The sequence below is a fragment of the Carya illinoinensis genome, chromosome 1 (genome assembly GCF_018687715.1).
Source record: "Carya illinoinensis cultivar Pawnee chromosome 1, C.illinoinensisPawnee_v1, whole genome shotgun sequence".
Lineage (NCBI taxonomy): Eukaryota > Viridiplantae > Streptophyta > Magnoliopsida > Fagales > Juglandaceae > Carya > Carya illinoinensis.
This window is the reverse complement of record NC_056752.1, coordinates 42,222,339-42,243,074: the sequence shown is the minus strand read 5'-3', so window position 1 is coordinate 42,243,074 and position 20,736 is coordinate 42,222,339. Positions and strand designations below refer to the sequence as shown.

The 20,736-nt window shown below is 34.8% G+C and overlaps 1 protein-coding gene across 4 annotated transcripts; it reads right to left on the bottom strand.

The window, feature by feature from the left end:
• Positions 1 to 1,305: 1,305 nt before the first annotated feature.
• On the bottom strand, positions 1,306 to 14,172 carry LOC122275084 (long chain acyl-CoA synthetase 6, peroxisomal-like). 4 transcript variants are annotated; one of them, XM_043084044.1, is made up of 24 exons: positions 13,853 to 14,170; positions 12,078 to 12,175; positions 11,293 to 11,353; positions 10,900 to 10,977; positions 10,429 to 10,500; positions 10,250 to 10,331; positions 10,003 to 10,108; positions 9,836 to 9,912; positions 8,341 to 8,385; positions 8,166 to 8,252; positions 7,453 to 7,542; positions 7,255 to 7,334; positions 7,060 to 7,153; positions 6,319 to 6,407; positions 6,133 to 6,221; positions 5,468 to 5,597; positions 5,218 to 5,336; positions 4,086 to 4,209; positions 3,910 to 3,996; positions 2,863 to 2,966; positions 2,695 to 2,780; positions 1,958 to 2,044; positions 1,774 to 1,860; positions 1,306 to 1,687 (listed from the first exon to the last, which is right to left on the bottom strand). In XM_043084044.1, the coding sequence occupies exons 4-24, from the start codon at positions 10,950 to 10,952 to the stop codon at positions 1,592 to 1,594; spliced, it is 1,884 nt and encodes a 627-aa protein (XP_042939978.1). In that variant the 5' UTR covers positions 10,953 to 10,977; positions 11,293 to 11,353; positions 12,078 to 12,175; positions 13,853 to 14,170; the 3' UTR covers positions 1,306 to 1,591. The 4 variants fall into 4 exon arrangements, with proteins under 4 accessions (XP_042939978.1, XP_042939969.1, XP_042939960.1 ...); XM_043084035.1 differs by lacking the exon at positions 12,078 to 12,175 and having other exon boundaries at positions 9,890 to 9,912; positions 13,853 to 14,171; XM_043084026.1 differs by lacking the exon at positions 12,078 to 12,175.
• Between the last annotated feature and the right edge of the window lie 6,564 nt (positions 14,173 to 20,736).

Below are 20,736 nucleotides of genomic sequence, written 5' to 3'. Positions count from 1 at the left end.
GAAATGGAAAATTAAAACAATTTTTTTTTTCTTTATTGTTTTTTAAATTTAAAAAAGTAATAAAAAATTAAAATTATGACGAATACACGTATCTTGATACGCCACGTGGTGGTAACACTAGGTGCCGCGGGTCAAAGAATAATTAAGATGCAGCGACTAAATGGGGGGCCTAAACGGCATTGACCTTAATGAGTGGACTGGTCGCATTAGAAGTGGAAAGCCTCCACTCTTGAGATCTTCTTCCATTGGCCAATAAGCTCCGCTTACATGTGCATCTCCTATGTTGGGGGACAGAATTTATCAATTAAATAAGGAAAAGGGAAAGCAATGAAGGTGGTAATGGAGCTCACATTCATATATCTTTTGAAAGTGAGAGAATTTATGACCACAAGCCTCGTGCTCATTCATGTCCACCAAATTCCCTAACTCGTTAATTATTATAATGGTTAGAGTTTAGAGACATTGTTGTTCACCGGATTGCGTCAATTGTCTCCAATCCTATTTCATTTTTTAACCACGGATGTGCGTCATGGACCTAACAAATGTCATGAAGCATCATGCTACTAGTGCATGTTGGTCTTGGTCAGATTGCATTGAGGTCCTTTTCATGACATAGCGTGATGCACAATAAATGCTTCATCGCACGATATGTGATTATGGCAGATGAACGAATATGGCTTGTTTGGTTTATTCCCTCCTTGAGATATTTCTTAAAAAGAAATGATACGTGAGTGTGTAACTATCATATAATTACTTTAAAAAAATTAATAAATATAAAATTTATATAAAAAATTAATTAATTTTTTATAATAAACTCTTTTTTCGAAACGACTACATAACATTTATATACTTCACGATTATACGTCACATTTACATACTTCACAATTATACGTCGCATTACTCTTTCTTAATATTCTTTCTTAATATGCATTCTCCTTATTTCCGATTTTATCTTAGTTTTATAGGGATGTGTAATTCTCAAAATCAATGGCTGGCGAATGTCCTCAATTTCTTGATCAACTGTGGAAGATAACACCATTAAAATTATTTGAAAGAAGATTGATATATTGTCATTTTAGCCATCATAGCTTTATTATTTCTTGGCGTGACATCGAATTGTTATAAATATTATTTAAACTTTTTGACGTCACATTAGGAAATTTTGAGATACTGAAGAGCATTTTTTAATTTGAAATTGCCATTTTATTGTTTAGCACTTGTCAATTATACTTTATAAATGATTGTTCAGTTTGTTCTGTTGCTAGTAGTGTTTTACCTTTGAACCTTTACTTCTCTTCACTCCCATTGGCAATAAAATATATATATATACACACACACATTTACTTGTCAAGAAAACAATCCGATAAGTGCAGAAATAAATTAGTTCATTTAGATAACAGAAAAGATTGTAGATGTCTAGTTAAATCATTTTATTTTGAGAGAAAATCATGATGCAGGATGCTTTGCAGATGATGACAGCTCCAACAACGCCAGAAGTCACCACTAACAATAATTTTGTCGTGTCGAGGATGTGCATGCATCATAAATGCTTTGGCTTGTTCTTAGTTCTCTGCTTCTTACAAGTTCAACTTCACAATGGTTTCTGGGAGGGGTCTGATGTAGAGAGTTCCGCGTACATTATAGATATTGCTTTTCCAAAGTATTCCTGTGCTTGAGGTCTCCTGATCTGGTGAAACACAAGAAAAGAGTCAAAAGAGTCATGTTTGATCAAACCAGGCAATTGTTCTCAGGTACTTCAAACTGATCACTCGCCTTAAATGTCGGAGTAAGCAGGCTGTTCTCCACAGTGAACGGTTCAAGCACCAAAGTCACGGCTTTTACAAATTCAAAACCTCTCAGCTGCAAATAAATTTGTAGTCATGGAGAAAAATTTAGGCAGAAATCTAACGAAGGTGAAATCAAACAGACAAAATCCCGTAATACCGAGATAACTTGCCTGAGCTTCTCTCCCAACAGCATCCATGTCAGCCAAGATGGAAGCCCTTGTTCTTGGATCATTGCAAAGTTCTCCAAGATCTTGATACTGCATTACACATAGGCAGAGAACCACAAATAAGAGATGCATTTGCATTTTATCTTTTTTCCAATCTTTTCTAAACTATTTTTTTTTTTTTCCAACTCAACAGTCAGGCCCAGAACTACTTTTAAGATGGAAAAATGAGGACACATGCTGTTTTATGAACTATAGATATTTTAACAGAAAAATTACTTAATCATTCTACTATAAGAAGAGATGGGATCTTGTTAATAAAAAAATTTTCAGCCTTGATTCATTCTCAAGGACTCTTTTCCTATATAGATCACAGGCCAAAATTTTCTAACCAGAGAACAACCAATCAGATGTTTTCTGTCTCATGGGATCTGTAAGAAGTAGGACCAAGCAAGCGTACAATGCCATGCATTGGATTTCTCACTTACAAACCATGTTAGCCTACATGGCACCTTTCATGCAGATATGCAGGAAAGAGAGAATTAAATTTTTCACTATTTTTATTTGCACGAAGATTGAACCTTATTGACCATAACAATATAAAGCAACTGCACGTTTCAAAATGCAACATGCAAACAAGTCAAATTCATTGAGTTCACAAGTATGAGGTTATCTCCCTTTTTTATAAGTGGGTAGTGGTTATCATCTCCTCTTTTTCCAGATTTAAAAGACCAATTGAAGACCTTAATGCCTTCAGAAGCAGCCCATGCTTTCAAAACATCTTGGTCCACACAGACAATAGCTACCAAAGAAGAATTCAGGCTATCACCTACCAAGAGCAACAAATACGCAGTTAGTGGCTCAAATGAGAGAGAGAGAGAGAGGCCAGATGCAAAGTACCACTTTCTTACCATATACAAAGCACTGGGAAATGAATTTGCACTTTGCATATACATTCTCAATTTTCTCTGGAGCAATGTACTCTCCTTGTGCCAACTTGAAAATGTTTTTCTTCCTAAATCAATTGGCAAAATACAGTAAGCATTCACATCCTCTAAAGATCAGCATTACTATGTTGTCGTCACAGTTACAATCAATATGGATCTTACTTCATATACGAGCTCAACGAAATTTATTTTAATAAATTAATACAACCATCTGGTCTAGTAAAAAACTTGTGCACACAGGCTGCAGGCACTTCAATTGCTTCAGCAAAGCCAATGCATGTTTTGAAGAAATAGCATAAATAACTGAAACTAGGGCATGTGCCTTGTTGTTCAATGAGCAAAACTCCCTCCATTGAGGTGAACAGCCAATACAAAACTATAGATACCAGATTTATAAATGATGCTTTGGCATGACATGCAAACTAAATAGCTGTTTAGAAAACTTCTATCAGCCACTCATATAATGACAAAGAAATACTCTTGTGGACCAGAAATATTTAACTCAAATTTGACAATATCAAGTCATCACAAACTCTGCACGCACTTGCTGAATGTTTTTTTTTTTTTTTAAACTTGTTGAGTGTTAAAGGACTGAAGATACCAATTTCTTATTCTTCTTTTTTTCAGAGCAAGTTATTTGAAGCTAATGAACTCAATTTACCAGAAGTCCCCTTGGAAGCTTAAATTCTAATGTATATACTGGTGGTGAACCATCCTTTCAAAAGCTTCTTCTAAGGAGTGGGACTGCAACACATGTTAAGAGTACGACACAATACCCCCCCCCCCCCCCCCCCCCCCCCCCCCCCCCCAAAAAAAAAACACGGGGAAAAAAAAAAGGAACTTATAAAGAGAATGCGAGAGCTCTGCATCTAGAGAACAATATATATATACTTGGAAGGAAAATTTCATCAACTGCAAAAAGCATATGTTCTTAGGAAGATGAAAAACATGGCATAGTTTCCCTAATCCTGACTTGAGTAAAGCCAAATATTGAGGATGATATGATCTTACCTATCAATAATTTTTAAACGACCACCAGGTAACCACAGCCCTATGTCTCCAGTATGAAGCCATCCATCCTCATCAATCACTTCTTTCCTATGCAATTTGAATAAATCATTAGATGCATTGGCATTTGATGGATGTAATAATTCCCAAAAGAACCAGTAAATACATGGGTTTCTTACGTCTGCACTTCATCTTTGTAATAACATTGGAAAACAATAGGACCCCTAACACAGATTTCACCACGGGGATACGGCTTATCGTCAGATGTGTAGTTCATTTCTGGGACATCCACAAGCTTTAGTTCTGAAACAGGCAAGATGAAATAATATCTTAGATTCTTAGCCCAAAGTAAAAGCAAGACATGACAAAAGACAAAAAGGAAATCCTGAGTCAAGAGGCCCCGATTATTTTAGAGGGCTTGGCAGTCTTAAGAATGGTTCGGGTGGGGGGTTATCTTAATAAAGAAGACTAAAAAAGCAGTAAAACGTTCAATATCCACTAGGTATATATTACATGTAATCACTGTTCACATCCTTGCAAGGTTTTTAGTTAGCTTTACGATTTTACAACTTAAAAATTAGAACGGTTCAATCTTCTGCATATACATTCTGTCAGTTCTAACATGACATCCTCAGGAGATCTCTAACCTGCTGTGAAGAATTCTAATGCCTTACTTGCCTAGTTTGCTACACAGATCATTTGAATATGCTGACATTTAAATGACTAGTGGCAAAGAAGGATAGGAAGATATACCAAGAAACATATATATATATATATAGAGAGAGAGAGAGAGAGAGAGAGAGAGAGAGAGAGAGATAGAGAGCTGATATGCCCTAAAAAAATCCACAGACCCACACACACACAGACCAAAAACAGATTGCATATACTTCAGAACCAGTAATTGAACTGGTTTTAAATAATTAACCTCTCCTGTCTACATAACTCTGATCACCAACAGCTGGTATGATCAAATGCAATTAAAAAAGTCAGCCTGGCTTGAACAATTGAACCTCTATGAGAAAAACCCAAGACCAAACCCAACCAGCAATAATAGTAAGCTTATAACGTTGCACAAGTCTTAAGCCAAAACCTTCTGTGAGTAAATATAGACGTGCTATCTAACAAAGAGCATATTCTCAAGAAGCCCTCAATTATGCATGTCTATGCATCCACTTTTTTGCTGGCTTATCAAATGACTGACTGTTTATGATGCAAAAAAAGGTAGGTACATCCTATGCTGATAGAATTTCTTGCAGATATACTAAAGGATAAGAAATTTCAAATTATGTGAAACTCACGTCAATAACTCACCACAGGCCGGATTAGGGGCACCAACATGGCCAGATAGACTGTCACCCTCCTCAATGGCACTTATGACACAAGAAGTTTCAGTCATGCCATATCCTTCAGTTACTTGACCACCAAAGCAGCTGCAAAGTATAATATTGAGCCCCATTTTTTTTTTTTTTTGGCAACAGCTGGGGGGGGGGGGGGGGGGGGGGGGGGGGATTGCAAAAAACACAAATGCACTTGGTACTCTGTACACCATTAAAAAACTTACATCTTTAAAAATTCCATGATATCAGGAGACAAGGGTGAGGCACCTGATACCATAAAACGAACTCGTCCTCCAAGCTTTTCCCTTATCTTATTGAATACCAACTTGTCCCACATGGGAGAAGGGTTCTTTCCTGAAATAACCAGATATATCACCACCAATAGACACCAAAAGGGTAAAAAATTTCTGTGTGAAAAAATGGTAAAGAAACAAATGACTAGGTTCATCCTCTGTGGCTGACACCAAGGCACTCATGAAAGAACAATGCAACTTTAAAGTTTGTTTATTGCAGAGAATGTTTTAATAGATTTGAAAAACTCCTATGTCATTAGATATCACTATGATGTTTGTTTCCTGAGTGAAAATCAATGTTCTAGGGGATGACCTTAACAGAGATTCTATTATGTGTGTCTACATGGTGGCAGCTAAAACTTGTTTCAGAGAAAATTGTAGGAAAAAGAATCTATATGAGATTGGGGAATGCCAAAACGTTGCAGATCTAGTTCAATGCAAGCTAAAAAAAGTTGACGAAGGATTTTTTTTTTTTTGGATAAGTAAAGTTGACAAAGGAATTCAATTTGTCAAACAAACAAAAACTAGAAAGTCTGAAAACAGTAATGAATCTTATGCTACAAAGATACATAGGTCTAATTGATAATATACTTTACCACTCAATATTGCTTGCTTCTTAGCATTGTATGCAGCATTAAATAGCCTCTGTCGTAGCCCACCGGATGTCTTTACAGCATTTGTAATACTGCACATCAAAGCATCCAACTGAATGAGTGAGAAAGTGTGTTACAGATTGTATAAAAAAAAAAAAAAAATTCCAAAGTAACAGGCATCTATTTTACCCAGCATATACTCTGTTATACAGCCTAGGGACACTGCAGAAGATAGTTGGTCTTAGAACAGCCATATCATCCATTAATTTCATATTATCCTGCATACAGCAGTTGCAAACAAAATGAGTGGGGAGAAATAGTTGAGGCTCGTCTCAGACAAATTAGGAAAATCAGTTGCATATCTAGAATGAATATTATCAAAAGGTCAGCCTGCAGTTTACTTGAATGGATTGGCTCCTAACTTCAATTTGGATGATGATTTATATTTAAAAAATAAAATTTTTGTTCTTGGTATGGTAGCCAAAATTGCATAATTTCGTCCAATTAAAAGTTGATGACTACAACAAAAAGTAACAAAGAAAATTGACACTTAGAACCACTGCAAGCAGACAACAGTTCACAAAATCATAATGCACTACTCTTAAAACAAAGGTATACATATTTGCTCAGAACCTATAATCATGAGTAGCATATTAAAAATACAGCAGAGCATATTACATGTAAAGCAGCAAGTATTACATTGCAATGAATATTTCGACCCCTTTAGCAAGAAAAGGGACTCAAAGATTCAAACCATCTTGAGAAGATAAAACACCTGCTGCTGCATTTAATATACATGTATATATAGGTAAGTACATACCTTTTGTGCGTACCTATTTACATAGGCATGCATATTCATGTATGAGCATACTTATTTAGGTAGCATATGTATCTATGTATGTCTCAGAAAAAGAAAGGATGAATTCGTACCCCCTGATAAAATCCAACAGCAACTCCATGATAGGTAATCGAGACCATGTTTACTCGTTCATATATGTGTGCCAAAGGAAGATATGATATGTAACTGGAATTATAAAAGGTAGTTTCAGGAAATGCTAAGTAGCTCATTGAAATTCTCATAATAGAATATGTACTGTATCATTAGACAAAACCACCAGTACTCACACATCTGATGGGTAGAATTTGGCACAAAGGGAGGTCCCAGCAACATTTGCAATCAAGTTTCCATGTGTCAAAACAGCTCCCTGTCAAGAATTCATACAACGGAGAAAGAACCGGGTGGTTAGACAGCACTCCATTAACAAATCATGGCTACAATCACTCAATAGGCCAGAAAGCTGAAAGTGCTACACTAAGTTATACCTTTGGGGTCCCAGTTGTACCGCTCGTGTAGCAAATGGTAGCAACATCATCAGGTTTTGGAGAGCAAAAAGGCTGAAGATTACTGCGCCCCTAAAAAGAAAGCATTCTCGTAATTAGAAACAAATACATTTATCTACCAATCAAAGAAAGTCACGTTACTTGTAAGATATTCATGTATTTAAGCAACAGGACCTCAATAAGCATTTTAATGACCATGTCACAAATTCACAATATGGCAGAGAAAAGTAACTTGTTTACTACATTTATGAGAGGATAAAGCCTCAGCTACCAAATAAACGCTGTAAATTCTGCTACATGTAGTCATGAAAATATGGCCGCATGACTGTATATATTTGTGCATGTCTATGAATCTCTTTATTTGTACATGCATTAGTGTGCACATAAATTAACAGAGAAAATAGCAAATCTCAGAAACAAATGGCATGATCTCGAGAATAAGCTAAAGATCAATTCAAAGATCTAGTATCTTATAAACAAGAAATGCCTGATCCCATGAGTTCACTACTGTGACCTATGACCATATTGACAGATTATAAAATACACCTCTGCCAGAAAGATGAAGGTAAGGAAAAAAAAAAAAAAGGAGCAGGCTAAATAACAATGTTCGCAAGTACTCAAATAGCTAAGAGCCCAATGAGGAGTTAGGCCCAAAAATTTTAAGATTTTGTTGATAGGGAAGAGTACATGATTACCTGACTAAGAAGTTTTGAATACGTCACAACCTCTACTCCTGTTGATGATGGAAGCTTTGGAATTTGATCATCTATCCCTCCAACGACCTATGTAGTTGAGTAAGCCAGATGAAATCAGATGAAATTACTAGCAAGAAAAATATCGGAATCAGGGGCACAAGGTGTACATGCGTACCACAATTAGGCGAACTGTTGGAATATCTAACAAGAAGCTCAACAACTGCAAAATCAAAGTGACAAAATAAGAAATAATGCAGAAGCAAGATGAGAATCATAAACCACATAAAGCTAAGAGATAGGTAGACCCAACAAACAAAGAAATTGTCTACAAACAAAGCAAACTACATGAAATGATTTTTGTTTAGTACCCAATATGAGTAGTTATAACACAAAATGGAACATGTTAAGAAGAGGGCTCCTGCATGTAGCTCTTTATTATCTTTTATCATCTTTACAGGGGAAAAAAAAAATACACACACACACACATATCTAAAAGGGTTGATTGGCTAAATTTGTCATGTTCACCCTAGATTGGGGCAAGTGCTGTAAGACAGTACAGCATATGGTCAACATAATTTGTGGAGTCCAATAGGGTTGGGCCGGTTGGCTCCTCTCAAACATGTATCTTGACACATGCACAGCATCAATATATAGCAGACCATAGGGGATTTAAAGGGGGATTTAATCATCTGGACTTGGCTTGTGAACCAATTGAAGATTGCATCTCAATCCTTAAACAGGTGTGGCAGAATTTAAGTAAACTTTGACCAGCCCATTGAGATAGTTTAGACAGAAATTTCATTTGTGAGACAAACTCAATGTGATAATATAGCGCATGTTGATATTTTATATGGGCTAAAAGTATAAACTCAGGCAGTTCATAGTAAGAGGGATAAAGGCACCCTCTAGGACTACGTTTGGGTGTTGAGGTGATCTCAGATGATCTGAGTTGATCTATTAATAGTAGTGGTAATGATTAAACTTATCAAAAAAAATGAATAGTAGTGTTTTGCGGGTCTCATTGAAATATGTTTGAATGTATGAAATAGATTGAGATATGTTTAACTTTTTATGGGAAGTTGAAAAAATAGTTGGTCCCATCAATGATTGGTTTGAGATGGGTTGAAATGGGTTTGACACCCAAACAAGTCGTTCAGTCAGGCTAAAAAGTCAAAAATACATAAATAAGGGATCACATTCAAGTTGAGTATGTAGAATGGCAGTAGGCAATAAAGGAGATGGAAATAAATAGAATGTAATCGAAATCGAATAATTTATTGAGTTGGATTGAGCTGAGTTTTCCATTGTTCAAGAACCAATAATATATGTCTCTCCTCTGAGTTTTTTATGAATAATGTTCAGAAAGGGGAAATTTTCTCCTCCTATCCACTACCCTTCTCAGATCTCAATTTACATAGATTTACAGTCCTTTGCTCCAGAGTAAGCAAAATAACATATGATAGAATCTAATCAATCTATACGTATACCCTCCACACTGAATTACATTTTGGTCAAGAATCCACAAGCCAACCGCTTATCATTTTTTTTTATTAAGGTTGCCATTTAAAATTTTACATTTGTAGCCCAATAATATACAAAGTCTGAACTGGTGTCCTACAGCTAACATCAAGTGAAACTGCTTTTGTGAGCAGCATCTAGATTAAACTCACAGTATGTAAGATTTGAGGCACACAAAATATAACTTGTAGAGCAGCATGATTTACAATGTACTTGACTGCATCTGGACCTGAAAAGTATACAATAATCTACAATAATGTCTGCAGCTGCAAAATTAGGCAAGATCTTAATGAAAATATATGAAACGGCGTGTAACAACCAAGAGTGTCATATAAAGGAACCGATATGAAAGAATATGCAGAGCAAGCGTGATCAACAATGAGCCATTCAGGTCTGTTGATGAAGTACAACCCAATGCAAGATCCCTGTAAAATAAAGCAACAGTGGTTACAGGCTGCAAGAAAATATCAAGGACATTGTCTATCAACAATGAACCAAATTAAAATATAAACTTCAATGAAAAAAAAAACATCTTCGAATATAAAATTAATTTTTCAGACGTTCACCTTTGCTATCCCATGATAAATTAGGCCAGAACCTATAGCGGACCGAGCAGTACCTGCTTCTCCATATGTCATCCATTTGTACCTTGACGGGTGAAAAGTAATGCAAATGAATGAGGAAACAATATATGGAAAGTTTAGAGCTTAGCTTACATACCGAAGAAAAAGAAAAATATACATACTCTCCAATCGTGCCGTCAACCCGAATCCGTGTTCCCAAATATTTGTAATCTCGGAAAGTGTCAACAGAGTGCCTATGTTTACAAAAATGAAACTTTTCAGTTAATACATAAAATGAAAATAAGACAGTGCTAGTTGAAAGTAGAAGAACTAAGGCTGTGCTTGTTTCACCAACACTCAAGAAAAGAAAAAATAAGAACCAGTTTTTGTTCAAGGAAGTATTTTTCTATAAGAACTGAGACTTTTAGGTAACAAATATATCTATTCAATATTTTAGGAAGAAATTTATTGGTAAATAGTATCAATCTATTCATTAACTCTAATCTATTTCAATCAACTTTATTAAAAACTGGAAAAAGAAGACTTCTGCCAACATATATAATAGGGAAAAAGGTGTTGAATAATGGAAACATTTTCAGGAAACAGAAGCAGCCTAAACTGTAATTTAGCAAGAACTCATTGGGGATGCTCACACAAAATTATCGTGAAGTGTGCCAATTTCAGGATGATCATGGAATCTACTCATGAGCTTCAAAGGAGAACGTGCAGATCTGTCACAGCACAAAAAGAAACGGCAAATGATTATGGGGCAGTACGGGGCAAATGGCAATATAGTGCAACTAGTGACCTTTGATTATGGGGCAAAATAAGGTAAGGGTAATATTATATACAGTCATGGAGTGTGCAGTCCCCGCGTACTCCCTTTAAAAAAAAGTGGAGGCTACTATTAAATAAATAATTTTTTCATGTGGGTTCCAGGTTTACCCATTTTTTTAAAATGGAGTACGCACGGACTGCACATTCCAGAACTACATATATCAATTCTATATATATAGGGCATATACAATAGAATGGAAAATTCCTACCTGTATACATTCCACTTCCCTGACCGCAATTTCTCAGGAAGCACAACACTGTAACCCTCCTCTGTTCAGGATTAATGCCAGCATTGGCTATATCAGTGATGAATTCATACACATATACAACAGAGACATGATCACAAATAGTTGAATTGGGAAATCACTCTAAACTGGATTGCCATGTATATGTCCACAACTAAACAATTAGCAACAGACCAGAAGGAACAAAATTGGGGTATACTTTTGATCGCATGGTTACACCAACAACCTTTTTTATTAGATAAATTGAGGTATATTAGTAATTTTATGGTAACAGATGTTTAGGGTCATGTAAATTCTGTTCATGTTGACTTTAAGTTTAACAGAAATTTTTTATCTCGTTGAATTAGTCTCCAGCATCCAATTCTAGAATTAATAAGTCTTCCAATCAATGAACTTTGATTAAACAAGAATTCTTGCAGGTTACAGACCATTTTCATTAGTAAGGTGACAGTGTGAGATTCCTACCCGGCCTAGATTATGAGGTTTTCTATTTTTTTCTACTTTTCATTCCCATGAAAAAGCTATAGGGAAACCCGCCTATGTTCTCCTCACCCACAACCAGCCTCTTTGGAAGAGAACAAGCTGCTAGTATGTGAACAGGAATGGAAAAAAAGACAATCAGGCAAGCGGATCACTTATGATGAAAAGGATGAGCTTATTGCCAGTGACCAAAAAGCATCTACTGTAGCTCAGGTAGCAACTACTAAGAATGAATGATTCATAAATGAGAATGATAACCCTAAACTTACCTTTATAAACTTTTAATAGTCTAGGAAATGTTTAAATTCTGTTGCTGATTAATCCATCATCCATTTCTTGACTCGGCCCGTAAAGTGCTATATGATGCCTGTTACAGAAACTAACCTTATAGACCATAAACCATACAATTTAAACCCATCTTAATTCAGAATGCTATATCTAATCAAGGAATTAAGAACTAGAGAAGAAAGAGTCCTAATTTCTTCTCCCACTCAAGATCTCCATCTCTAGTTCAACAATCTATTTGCTAAAATATATCCTGAACTACTTATCAAAAAAAATATATATCCTGAACTACAAGTTCTTTAGTAGAATTTAGCAAATCATATGGAATAGATGGATTGCTCTTTCCCTTACAATATTCTTTATCCTTGAAAAATACTTTAACTACTCATGATCGGGAAATGGGAGAAAGAGAGAGCTAAACCCTTTTTGTTTTTATTTTTTATTTCTGAAGGCCGTTTGGATTGAGAAACACTCAACCCATCCATCTCATCATTACAACTTTTCTAACCTTTTCAACCTTTTCAAATATAATAAAAAATTCAACCTTTTCAAATCCTAATTCAACTTTTTTAAATCCCAAAACAATAATAATATTAAAAAATAATACTCAAATAATATTTTATTCAACTTTTAACTTTCATCTAAAACCATTTCATCTCATCTCACCATCCAAACAACCTTAAGAGACATACAGAGAAACACTTCATTAGAAGTTTTCGTTTTGACAGAGCTTTACATCTGTTGGCCCTACCCAATCAGGAAACATGTCTGGGGCTCTGAAAAGCATGTAGCAAAAACATGAGACTCGTACCCTTTGTCTAAAAACAACTGTAGTTAAACCTTTTGCATATATCTCGCATTCTCACACTAACATTTACCCTTCGCTGATGTTTCATTGGTCTCAGAATTTTGCTAGAGTCTTTATAATCTCCGTGGTATTTTTTTTTTTTTTACCTAACAATATTTAAATGTTTGGGAATAAGAAACTTCTGAAAATTTCTCAAAATTGTTTCCCACTTAACCCAAACATCTTTTAGAAAACTGGTCCTAGGATTATGACAGAATCCCTCTGGAAGTGCCTCTTCGGCCCCGTCAAACAAGTCCAAAAGAAACCCAAAAGTGCCACTTAAGGTTATCTGGGTTCCTAAATCAAAGAATTGGAACAAACCAAAGGGTTTGCCTATCGTTATCTACCATTTCAATCACTGCTCACCGACAGACAGACATTTGGGTGTCCCGATTTGGACTCTTTCCTTTCCAGATTCCACAACAGAAAAAGGAACTAGCGGCCAGTCCGATAAAGACTACATTCGTGGAATCAATAATGGAGAATGTTGGAAGCTCAAACAAGATACCAGTCATTGTTTAAAAAACCTACATACCAAACAGGGACAAAGATTCTGACTAAAATGGATATTATGCATTCCGGTAGAGCACCAAAAATTCTCATCTCATTATAAGCATCGATAAAGTGCCATTTACCAAGAAAAGTGCCAAAAGCTACCACATCATTAAATCGATCAACATTACCTAACAGTACACCTACTTTTCCAATATATTATTGCGCCTTCCCCACCACCACTAAAAATTCCGTAGCTCTTTTTTTCTTTTTTTAATTACAAAGTAAAAGCTACCACCTAATCTAAACAAATATTTCAAGCACGAACGAATAGAGAGAGGAAAATTGTTTGGCGGACGGGTACATTTACACTGTTCATGTATGGGTCCGTAGTTAGTATAACTCATAGAGAGAGAGTACCCATAACGAACTCTGCAGCGGTGGGATTGGGATGGAGCTGGGGGTGAGACTCGCCGTCAGCAACAATGTGGCCGTGAATGGCTTTGAGACGACGCTGAGCTGTGGTGGAATCCATGGCAATTTTGTTTCGTTTGCTTTTCTCCTCTTGGCAAAGGACGAAAGTTTCTCTCGCTGGGTCAAAATGATGCACTTTCTCTTTGGTTCGCGGAGCTAGGAACAAAATGGTTGAGAGGGATAGGCCAGGTACGCTTCTCAAGGCGGGTAACGAGGATGGTGACGGTGATGATTATTAATGACGTCCATATTTGGGTATTTGCAGATATGTAAAAAGGATATTAATTCTGCTGTTTGTTTTATCAGAATTGGAGTCTACAAGAATATTGGTATTATTAGACTGGCCACCTCAATTTTTAAAATTTAAAAAATATATCACTTTTTAAATTTTTAACTAATCAATTAATACTTAAAATCTACATTGATTTAGTTATTATATTCTCTATATAATAAAATATTATTATTTTTTATTATTTATATTTATTGAATTAACTTTTTTAATATTTTTTTATTTTATTTTCATAATTTTCAATAACCTCTAGCAATCATATTCATATTTATTTTCACAATCTAACAATATATAATATAATAATTTCATATGTACATAAATGATAAAATCTCATATTATATAAATAAAAATCTCACACGTACAGTCTATAAAAATTTCATATATATAATATAATAATATCAAATGTGGGATAAATATGAGAAGAAATAATAAAATATTAATTTGAAAAAACTATAGTTATTTTCATATATAAAATGTGAAAATTTATTGTAGCTAAAATTTCATATAAAAAGTGTTTAGCTAATTCAATATAGATTCAATTTTATTAATATTTTTCAAAATATAAAAAGTACTAATATTTGGCTAGTCTAATGCTAGTACTCTAACTCGGCCTTGAGATTCGGCAGCTATCGCTACTTTATTTTTTCCAGGGTCTTATATTCGTTTTTCATTTTAGGTATATAAATTTTAATTACAGAACTAGAAACAGGTTGTGAGATTTTCGTTTGGTTAAACAGTTTGGAATAGGTGAGATGGGATATTTTATTAAAAATTAAATGAAATATTATTATAATATAATTTTTTTATATTAATTTTATTTTAAGATTTATAAATATTAAATTATTTATTATATTTTATATAAAAATTAAAAAATATTATAATAATTATATAAAAAAGATAAAATAATTTAATATTATATAATCAAATCAATCGTTCAAATCTTAACCAACAACGTCGGAACTTGTCTTCTTCTTCATCATATATTAATTAATTACCATGATTGCATAACATGTGATCTTCAACTTTAAACGCATCGAATATTCTATTCTTTATTGTGGGCGCAAGGGGAGTGGGGCTTATGATGAACTTTCTGATATCAGTGCCAATCTTTTTGAATTTCAGGAGCAACAAGTAAAACAAAAAAGAAAAACAAAAGGCCACGTGGGCTGAATTATAGAGTAGTTTTTGATAAATAGTAAAAGGAATAATGTTATATACAATCATAAAATATATAAATATCACATAACTATTTTGAAAAAGAGTAAGATTTACTATTAAAAAGTTAATTTTTTTCTTTTGAATTTCGTATTAATTCACTTTTTTCAAAAAGACTACGCGACGCTTACACAACCACAACTACAAGTATCATTTCTTATTAACATCTTTATTAAAATCTCATCTTCTTATCACTTGTTCAACATTTTTTTTAAAGAGAAATTCTCGACTTACAAATGAATCTTACAAAAAAAGTTATAAATTATTATAATTTAATATAATATGATGATATTGTAAAATAAATCTAATAAGCTAAATTTTTTATAAAAGAAAAAAAAACATATCACGCTAAATTATATCATTTTATATGTTTACTTTTTATCAAATCTCTTTGAAGATCTAATACTTCATTATTTTTTTAAAAGTAAGTTAAAAACAAAGTTAAGAAGAAACCCCGTCCATTGTATTACACTCCACTCAACTATTATTTATTATATAAGATCACTTTAAAATGTATTACGTATTTTATAATACTGTTGTAAAATGTATAGGGCATGATAGTTTAGGAATAATAGGTAATTTCCATTTTCTTTAATTTTTTGTTCTTATTTTTGCTTAACATTCTGGGAGAATATTCAGTATTGCTACTCCATCAATTTGAACTGTCTTGCTAAACCATCATTCTCAACTCTAGTATTCCTCGAGCTTTTGGGCCATAACATTGGTCACGATTGGATTTCAGTACTTATAACCCTTAATTTTCAAGTAGGGCAACTTATTAGGGTTGTTGGCAATACTAATAGGAATGTTCATACGGGGCGGGTAACCGGGTTTTTGGTTACAGGTTTTGAACGGATGCAATCTGGTCCGAAACTCGCATATTCAAATCCGAGCCTATTCGGGCCGGATGCAATTTTAACACATGGGTACCGGTTTTAAAATCCGATACCCAGCTTTTATTAACAAACACAATAGATTTATAGAAAACCTGAGCCGCCCCCCTCCCCCCCCCCCCACAAAACGCAATCGCAAATCACTCTAACCTGCTCACTCTCGCTCCATCACTCAAAGCTCTTTCGCTCTAGCTTCATCAAGATTCCTGTCCGCAACCAAGTGAGGGAAACTTCGGTATTTCATGATTTCACAATATGCTTGAGTTTTGAGTTTTGAGTTTTTCGATCGGTTTTGAGTTTTGTGATGGGTGAGTTTTGAGTTTTGAATCAGGGAAGATGAAGGTTGGACTGTTAAATGCCGAAACCCTAGCCTTCCTTTGACGAGTTTCTTTTCTCTTCATCCCCGTTGATCGGTCTTTATCCCCGTTGATCGGTATTTTTCAAGCTTCAAGTAACTTATCAAAGAAGAGTATTTTTCTCTTCTCTATTTTTGCATCTGTATGGTATGATTGGTTTTATTTGCTGATGAAAATTGATTGCCTGATTATGTATAATGATTTTTCCCTTACACTTACTAAAAAAAAAACACACAAATTTATTTTTAGTGGATATTTATATGGCACCATCAATGTAAAAATAGAGTTTTTACATTTTGAGGAGTATTTGGTTGTGATGGGTTTTAGAGTTTGGGTGGAATTCGAATCTTGGGATTAATTTTGGATTCGGTGGGTTAGAGATCTGTGATGATTTTATATTAGATCTGTGATGAGTTTGTTTTAGATCTTGCCTGGCTCATCAATTTAATGCCTATTAAATGCAGGGTCTTCCAAGAAATCTGTTTATTGGTGGAAGTTTCATCCAAGAAGCTGTCCTATTTAAATTTATTCATTTTTCCCGTGTTGTTCTAGTGAATTGATCCTATAGATCAGGTCCCTATTGTCCAATCTACTCTATTGAATCTTTTTGTTAAGTATGTACATCACTGTGTGGTTAGATTTAGCACTCTTGGCTGCATTAATATCTTCATCCATTCTCATATTACAGGTCTTTTGTAGGAAAATGTACATCTTTTTATTTTTATTTTTATCATATTCATATATCAAACAAAAATGATTTGGCCCTTTTTCATAACCTAGTTTTTTTCGTTTCTAGTTTTGAATTTGGTACATTTATATTGCTAGTTATTATGTTGATTTTGACATACTTTCTTTGTGAAACAAAATTTTATAGAACCAATGCAACCTGCCAGCTGTCCTAGAGGGTTCTTCTTTTTGCTTACAAATCTAATCTTCATACCATATGGTTTCATGCGTTTTGGAAGAAATTGGTTCTATTATCTTTAAAACGTTTAGGCTCACAAATGGCAGTAACATGCTCCAATATATGACACAAGTAGATTCAATTGTGTAATAAGACTGTCCAATTGATTAGCTTAATAACCTATCCTTTTGGAGTTATCATATCCTTAGTTTTACCTGTCTCTCTTTTTCTTTTTCACCCAGTTATGTAAATGGAGAATTTAGTGTTTCTTTCCATGATTTGTATTTTCCTCTATTGAAATACATTATTACTCTTCAATTTGGGTGGCTGCAGAGAATATACTAAGAATTTAATGTGGCAGTTGTCTTTCGTTTGGGTGGCTACAGTGAATATACTTAAAGTTTTATTTGCTGTGATTAAATCACATGGAAGACTGTTATTGATATGCAACTCATATCTTGTAATTTTATATTTTATAATGTAATGTAATATGCAGTGGATTGCAAGCATTTTAGTTTTTCATTTTTATATATTTTATTATTCTGGACAATGTTATGTTTTTTAACCTTATCTCTTAGAAAAATTTTTACAAAATATAGGCTTTTAAATAAAAACAAAAGTATGATTTTCAACATTTTTTTTGTAAATTTCTGTAATAAATATAAGTTTTTACATAAAGAGAATTATACTTTTCAACATGGATTTGTCTTAAAAAAATCTTTAATATAATATAGTTTTTATTAAAATCAATTATGCTTTTAAAGCCTCAAGGAATACAGGGAGGAAAAAAAAAAGGGGGTTCAATCCAGAATCTGGATTTTACAAAACTCGGGTTCCGGCCCAGATTTGACCCGGGATAATCCGGACAAGATTCCGGTTCGAGTATACCTGGGTTCCCGAGTCGGAACCCAGATGAACAGCCCTGAATACTAAACATCATTTAAGGTGAAAAATAAGAAGAAGAATGTAAGAGACAATATATCTCAAGCCCAGGCAAACTTGGCCCAACTCACCAAATGACCATCACTAGAAGACAAAAAACAAAAAAAAATAGAAGAATGAGAAATTATGAGGAGACAAGTGAGATAAGTGTGTCAAGAAGAAAATATAGATAATGTCAAGAGAAAGTAAGAAAATGAGAAATGGTCAGACACGCAAAAGAGAGAGGGGTCATGCCTCACCATTGCAGGGAGATACGTGAAAAGATAAATCGAATAAAAAATGAGACTTTGACTTCTTTTTTTCCAGTTTCTTCAACCTCGTAAACGAGGACTTTAGAGAAAGGACTTCATCCAGCAAATAGGCTCCAGATCTCCATTGTATAATGATGACGAAAGATTATAAAACAAACATATTATCGTAGATTTCTCATTCCCAAACACCTTGTAGACATAGGCAATATGCCAAATTACATAAATATGTGTCTTTCTCTCTTTATTTTTTTTTATACTTATTTTCCTTTCACTGCCATGGATGTATACACTTACACCATACAACCACACCAAACAGCCACCACGAGCTCCAGATCACACCGATTGAAACTCAGATTGTCATAATCGACCAATAATGACTATCACATTTCGGCATGTTGTGCAATTTATAGAATTAACAAATATGGCAACAGTCCACCCATCTATTTTCTGCTAAACCATATTTTTTGTTTTGTTTATTCAACATTCTGGCATAAGAAACAGTCTTCCATTCTTATCTTGATTATTGTTAGAATCTGATTCGTGAACATTTGCTTCCACGCTCACTACAAAGGCATACTCCAAGAAAAACAGCAATTAGCATACGTGTCACTTAAAACGTAAATGAAGAAAGAATAAATATTGGAATCAGCCACTATTTTGCATCATCCAATCCGCACCTAAATAAAATGCACTTCCTCTCTTTGATTTCACTTCCCCCATGTTCCGTCTGCACCCCACCCCCACCCCCACCCCCACCCACACATCATCTCCCCCACCTCCACCCCGCATCGACATCCACTCCCCCACCCGACACCCCCACTCGGCATCAATGGTATCTTCCAAATGGATGAAAAAATCCGTGGGAGAGTGAGGCTGCAGGTAGGAGAAATCGAGCCTATGGGTGACTGGGGTAGGCCGATGGTGGCCAGTGGAGGCTCTAGGTGGTGCCTGGAAGTTGTGGGTGGCTGTATACTACAAGCTAAAGTGGAGAACCTGTATATGGGTGAAACCCATTTTTAGAGAGAGGGGGTTGCGCATGGGGGCTTCCGTGGAAGTTTGAAGGTGACTGGAGGTGGCCGGCGTGAGAGGGTGGCGATGGTGGTGGTTAGTGGCACTGCAGGTGGCGCACGACCATGGTGGGTAATCTGAGAGATGGATCGGGTAGGGAGAGGGGGTGTTGAGAGATGGCTGAGCTGAGAGATGAAAAAAAAAAAAATGACACGTAAGATGTGCTATATATCAGCCGTGAATAGTAGCTGATCTGTAGCAAAACCCAAGAAAAAACAAGTAAAGCCCTTTTTTGCGGCAGAAATTCATTCACAAATCCAATCTGATTTTTTTTTCCCTCATCTGGAGAGAAAATAGAAAGACCGAATTATACTATGTTTTAGTAAGGGTTGGTAATTCCTGTCATCGCTTAAGAAAACCAACAGTAAAACGGGGTGAACGAACATGCATGTGCCACTAAAAAGAACACAGGGAGGAAGAGGAGAAGAGACCTTACTACAAGGAACGGTTCGAAATAAACAATATCATTTTTTTCAAGGAAAAATGGTGATAAAAACAATACAAATAAACAAGCTTACTAAAGGCTATGGTGATCAACTATTGAAATGTATTTTTTGCAATCCTTCACCCATTTTGTTTGGAGAAATACTTCAGCCAAAAAAAAGATTCAATAAAAATAAATTTATAAATTGATGTAGTTTGAAGTGTTACATTATATTGTTTATTGTAAAATAGATCTAACATATCATATAAAATCATATCAATTTATAAGTAAATTTATTTTTGTGGATCTCTTTGTGTTGTAATATTTCTCTTCTTTTCCCTGTGGATTTGGTATTTGCCGCTGAAGTTGAGTAATGAGCATAACTCAATTTGCTGCTTGTAAAAATACTCATCAAGACATGGTCTGCTTTCAAGGTACTTCAGCCAACCTTCCCTCCATATAAAACAGCAAATATATAACACAAACCT

Bases quoted from the DNA above. Each gene is read 5' to 3' on its own strand.
- LOC122275084 (XM_043084026.1), bottom strand. From the start codon at position 13,967: ATGGATTCCACCACAGCTCAGCGTCGTCTCAAAGCCATTCACGGCCAC. The intron at 10,501-10,899 runs GTGAGCATCCCC...TTGTAAACATAG, and splicing joins ACACTTCACGATAATTTTGT to GCACTCTGTTGACACTTTCC. The intron at 7,154-7,254 runs GTGAGTACTGGT...TTATAATTCCAG, and splicing joins AAATTCTACCCATCAGATGT to TTACATATCATATCTTCCTT.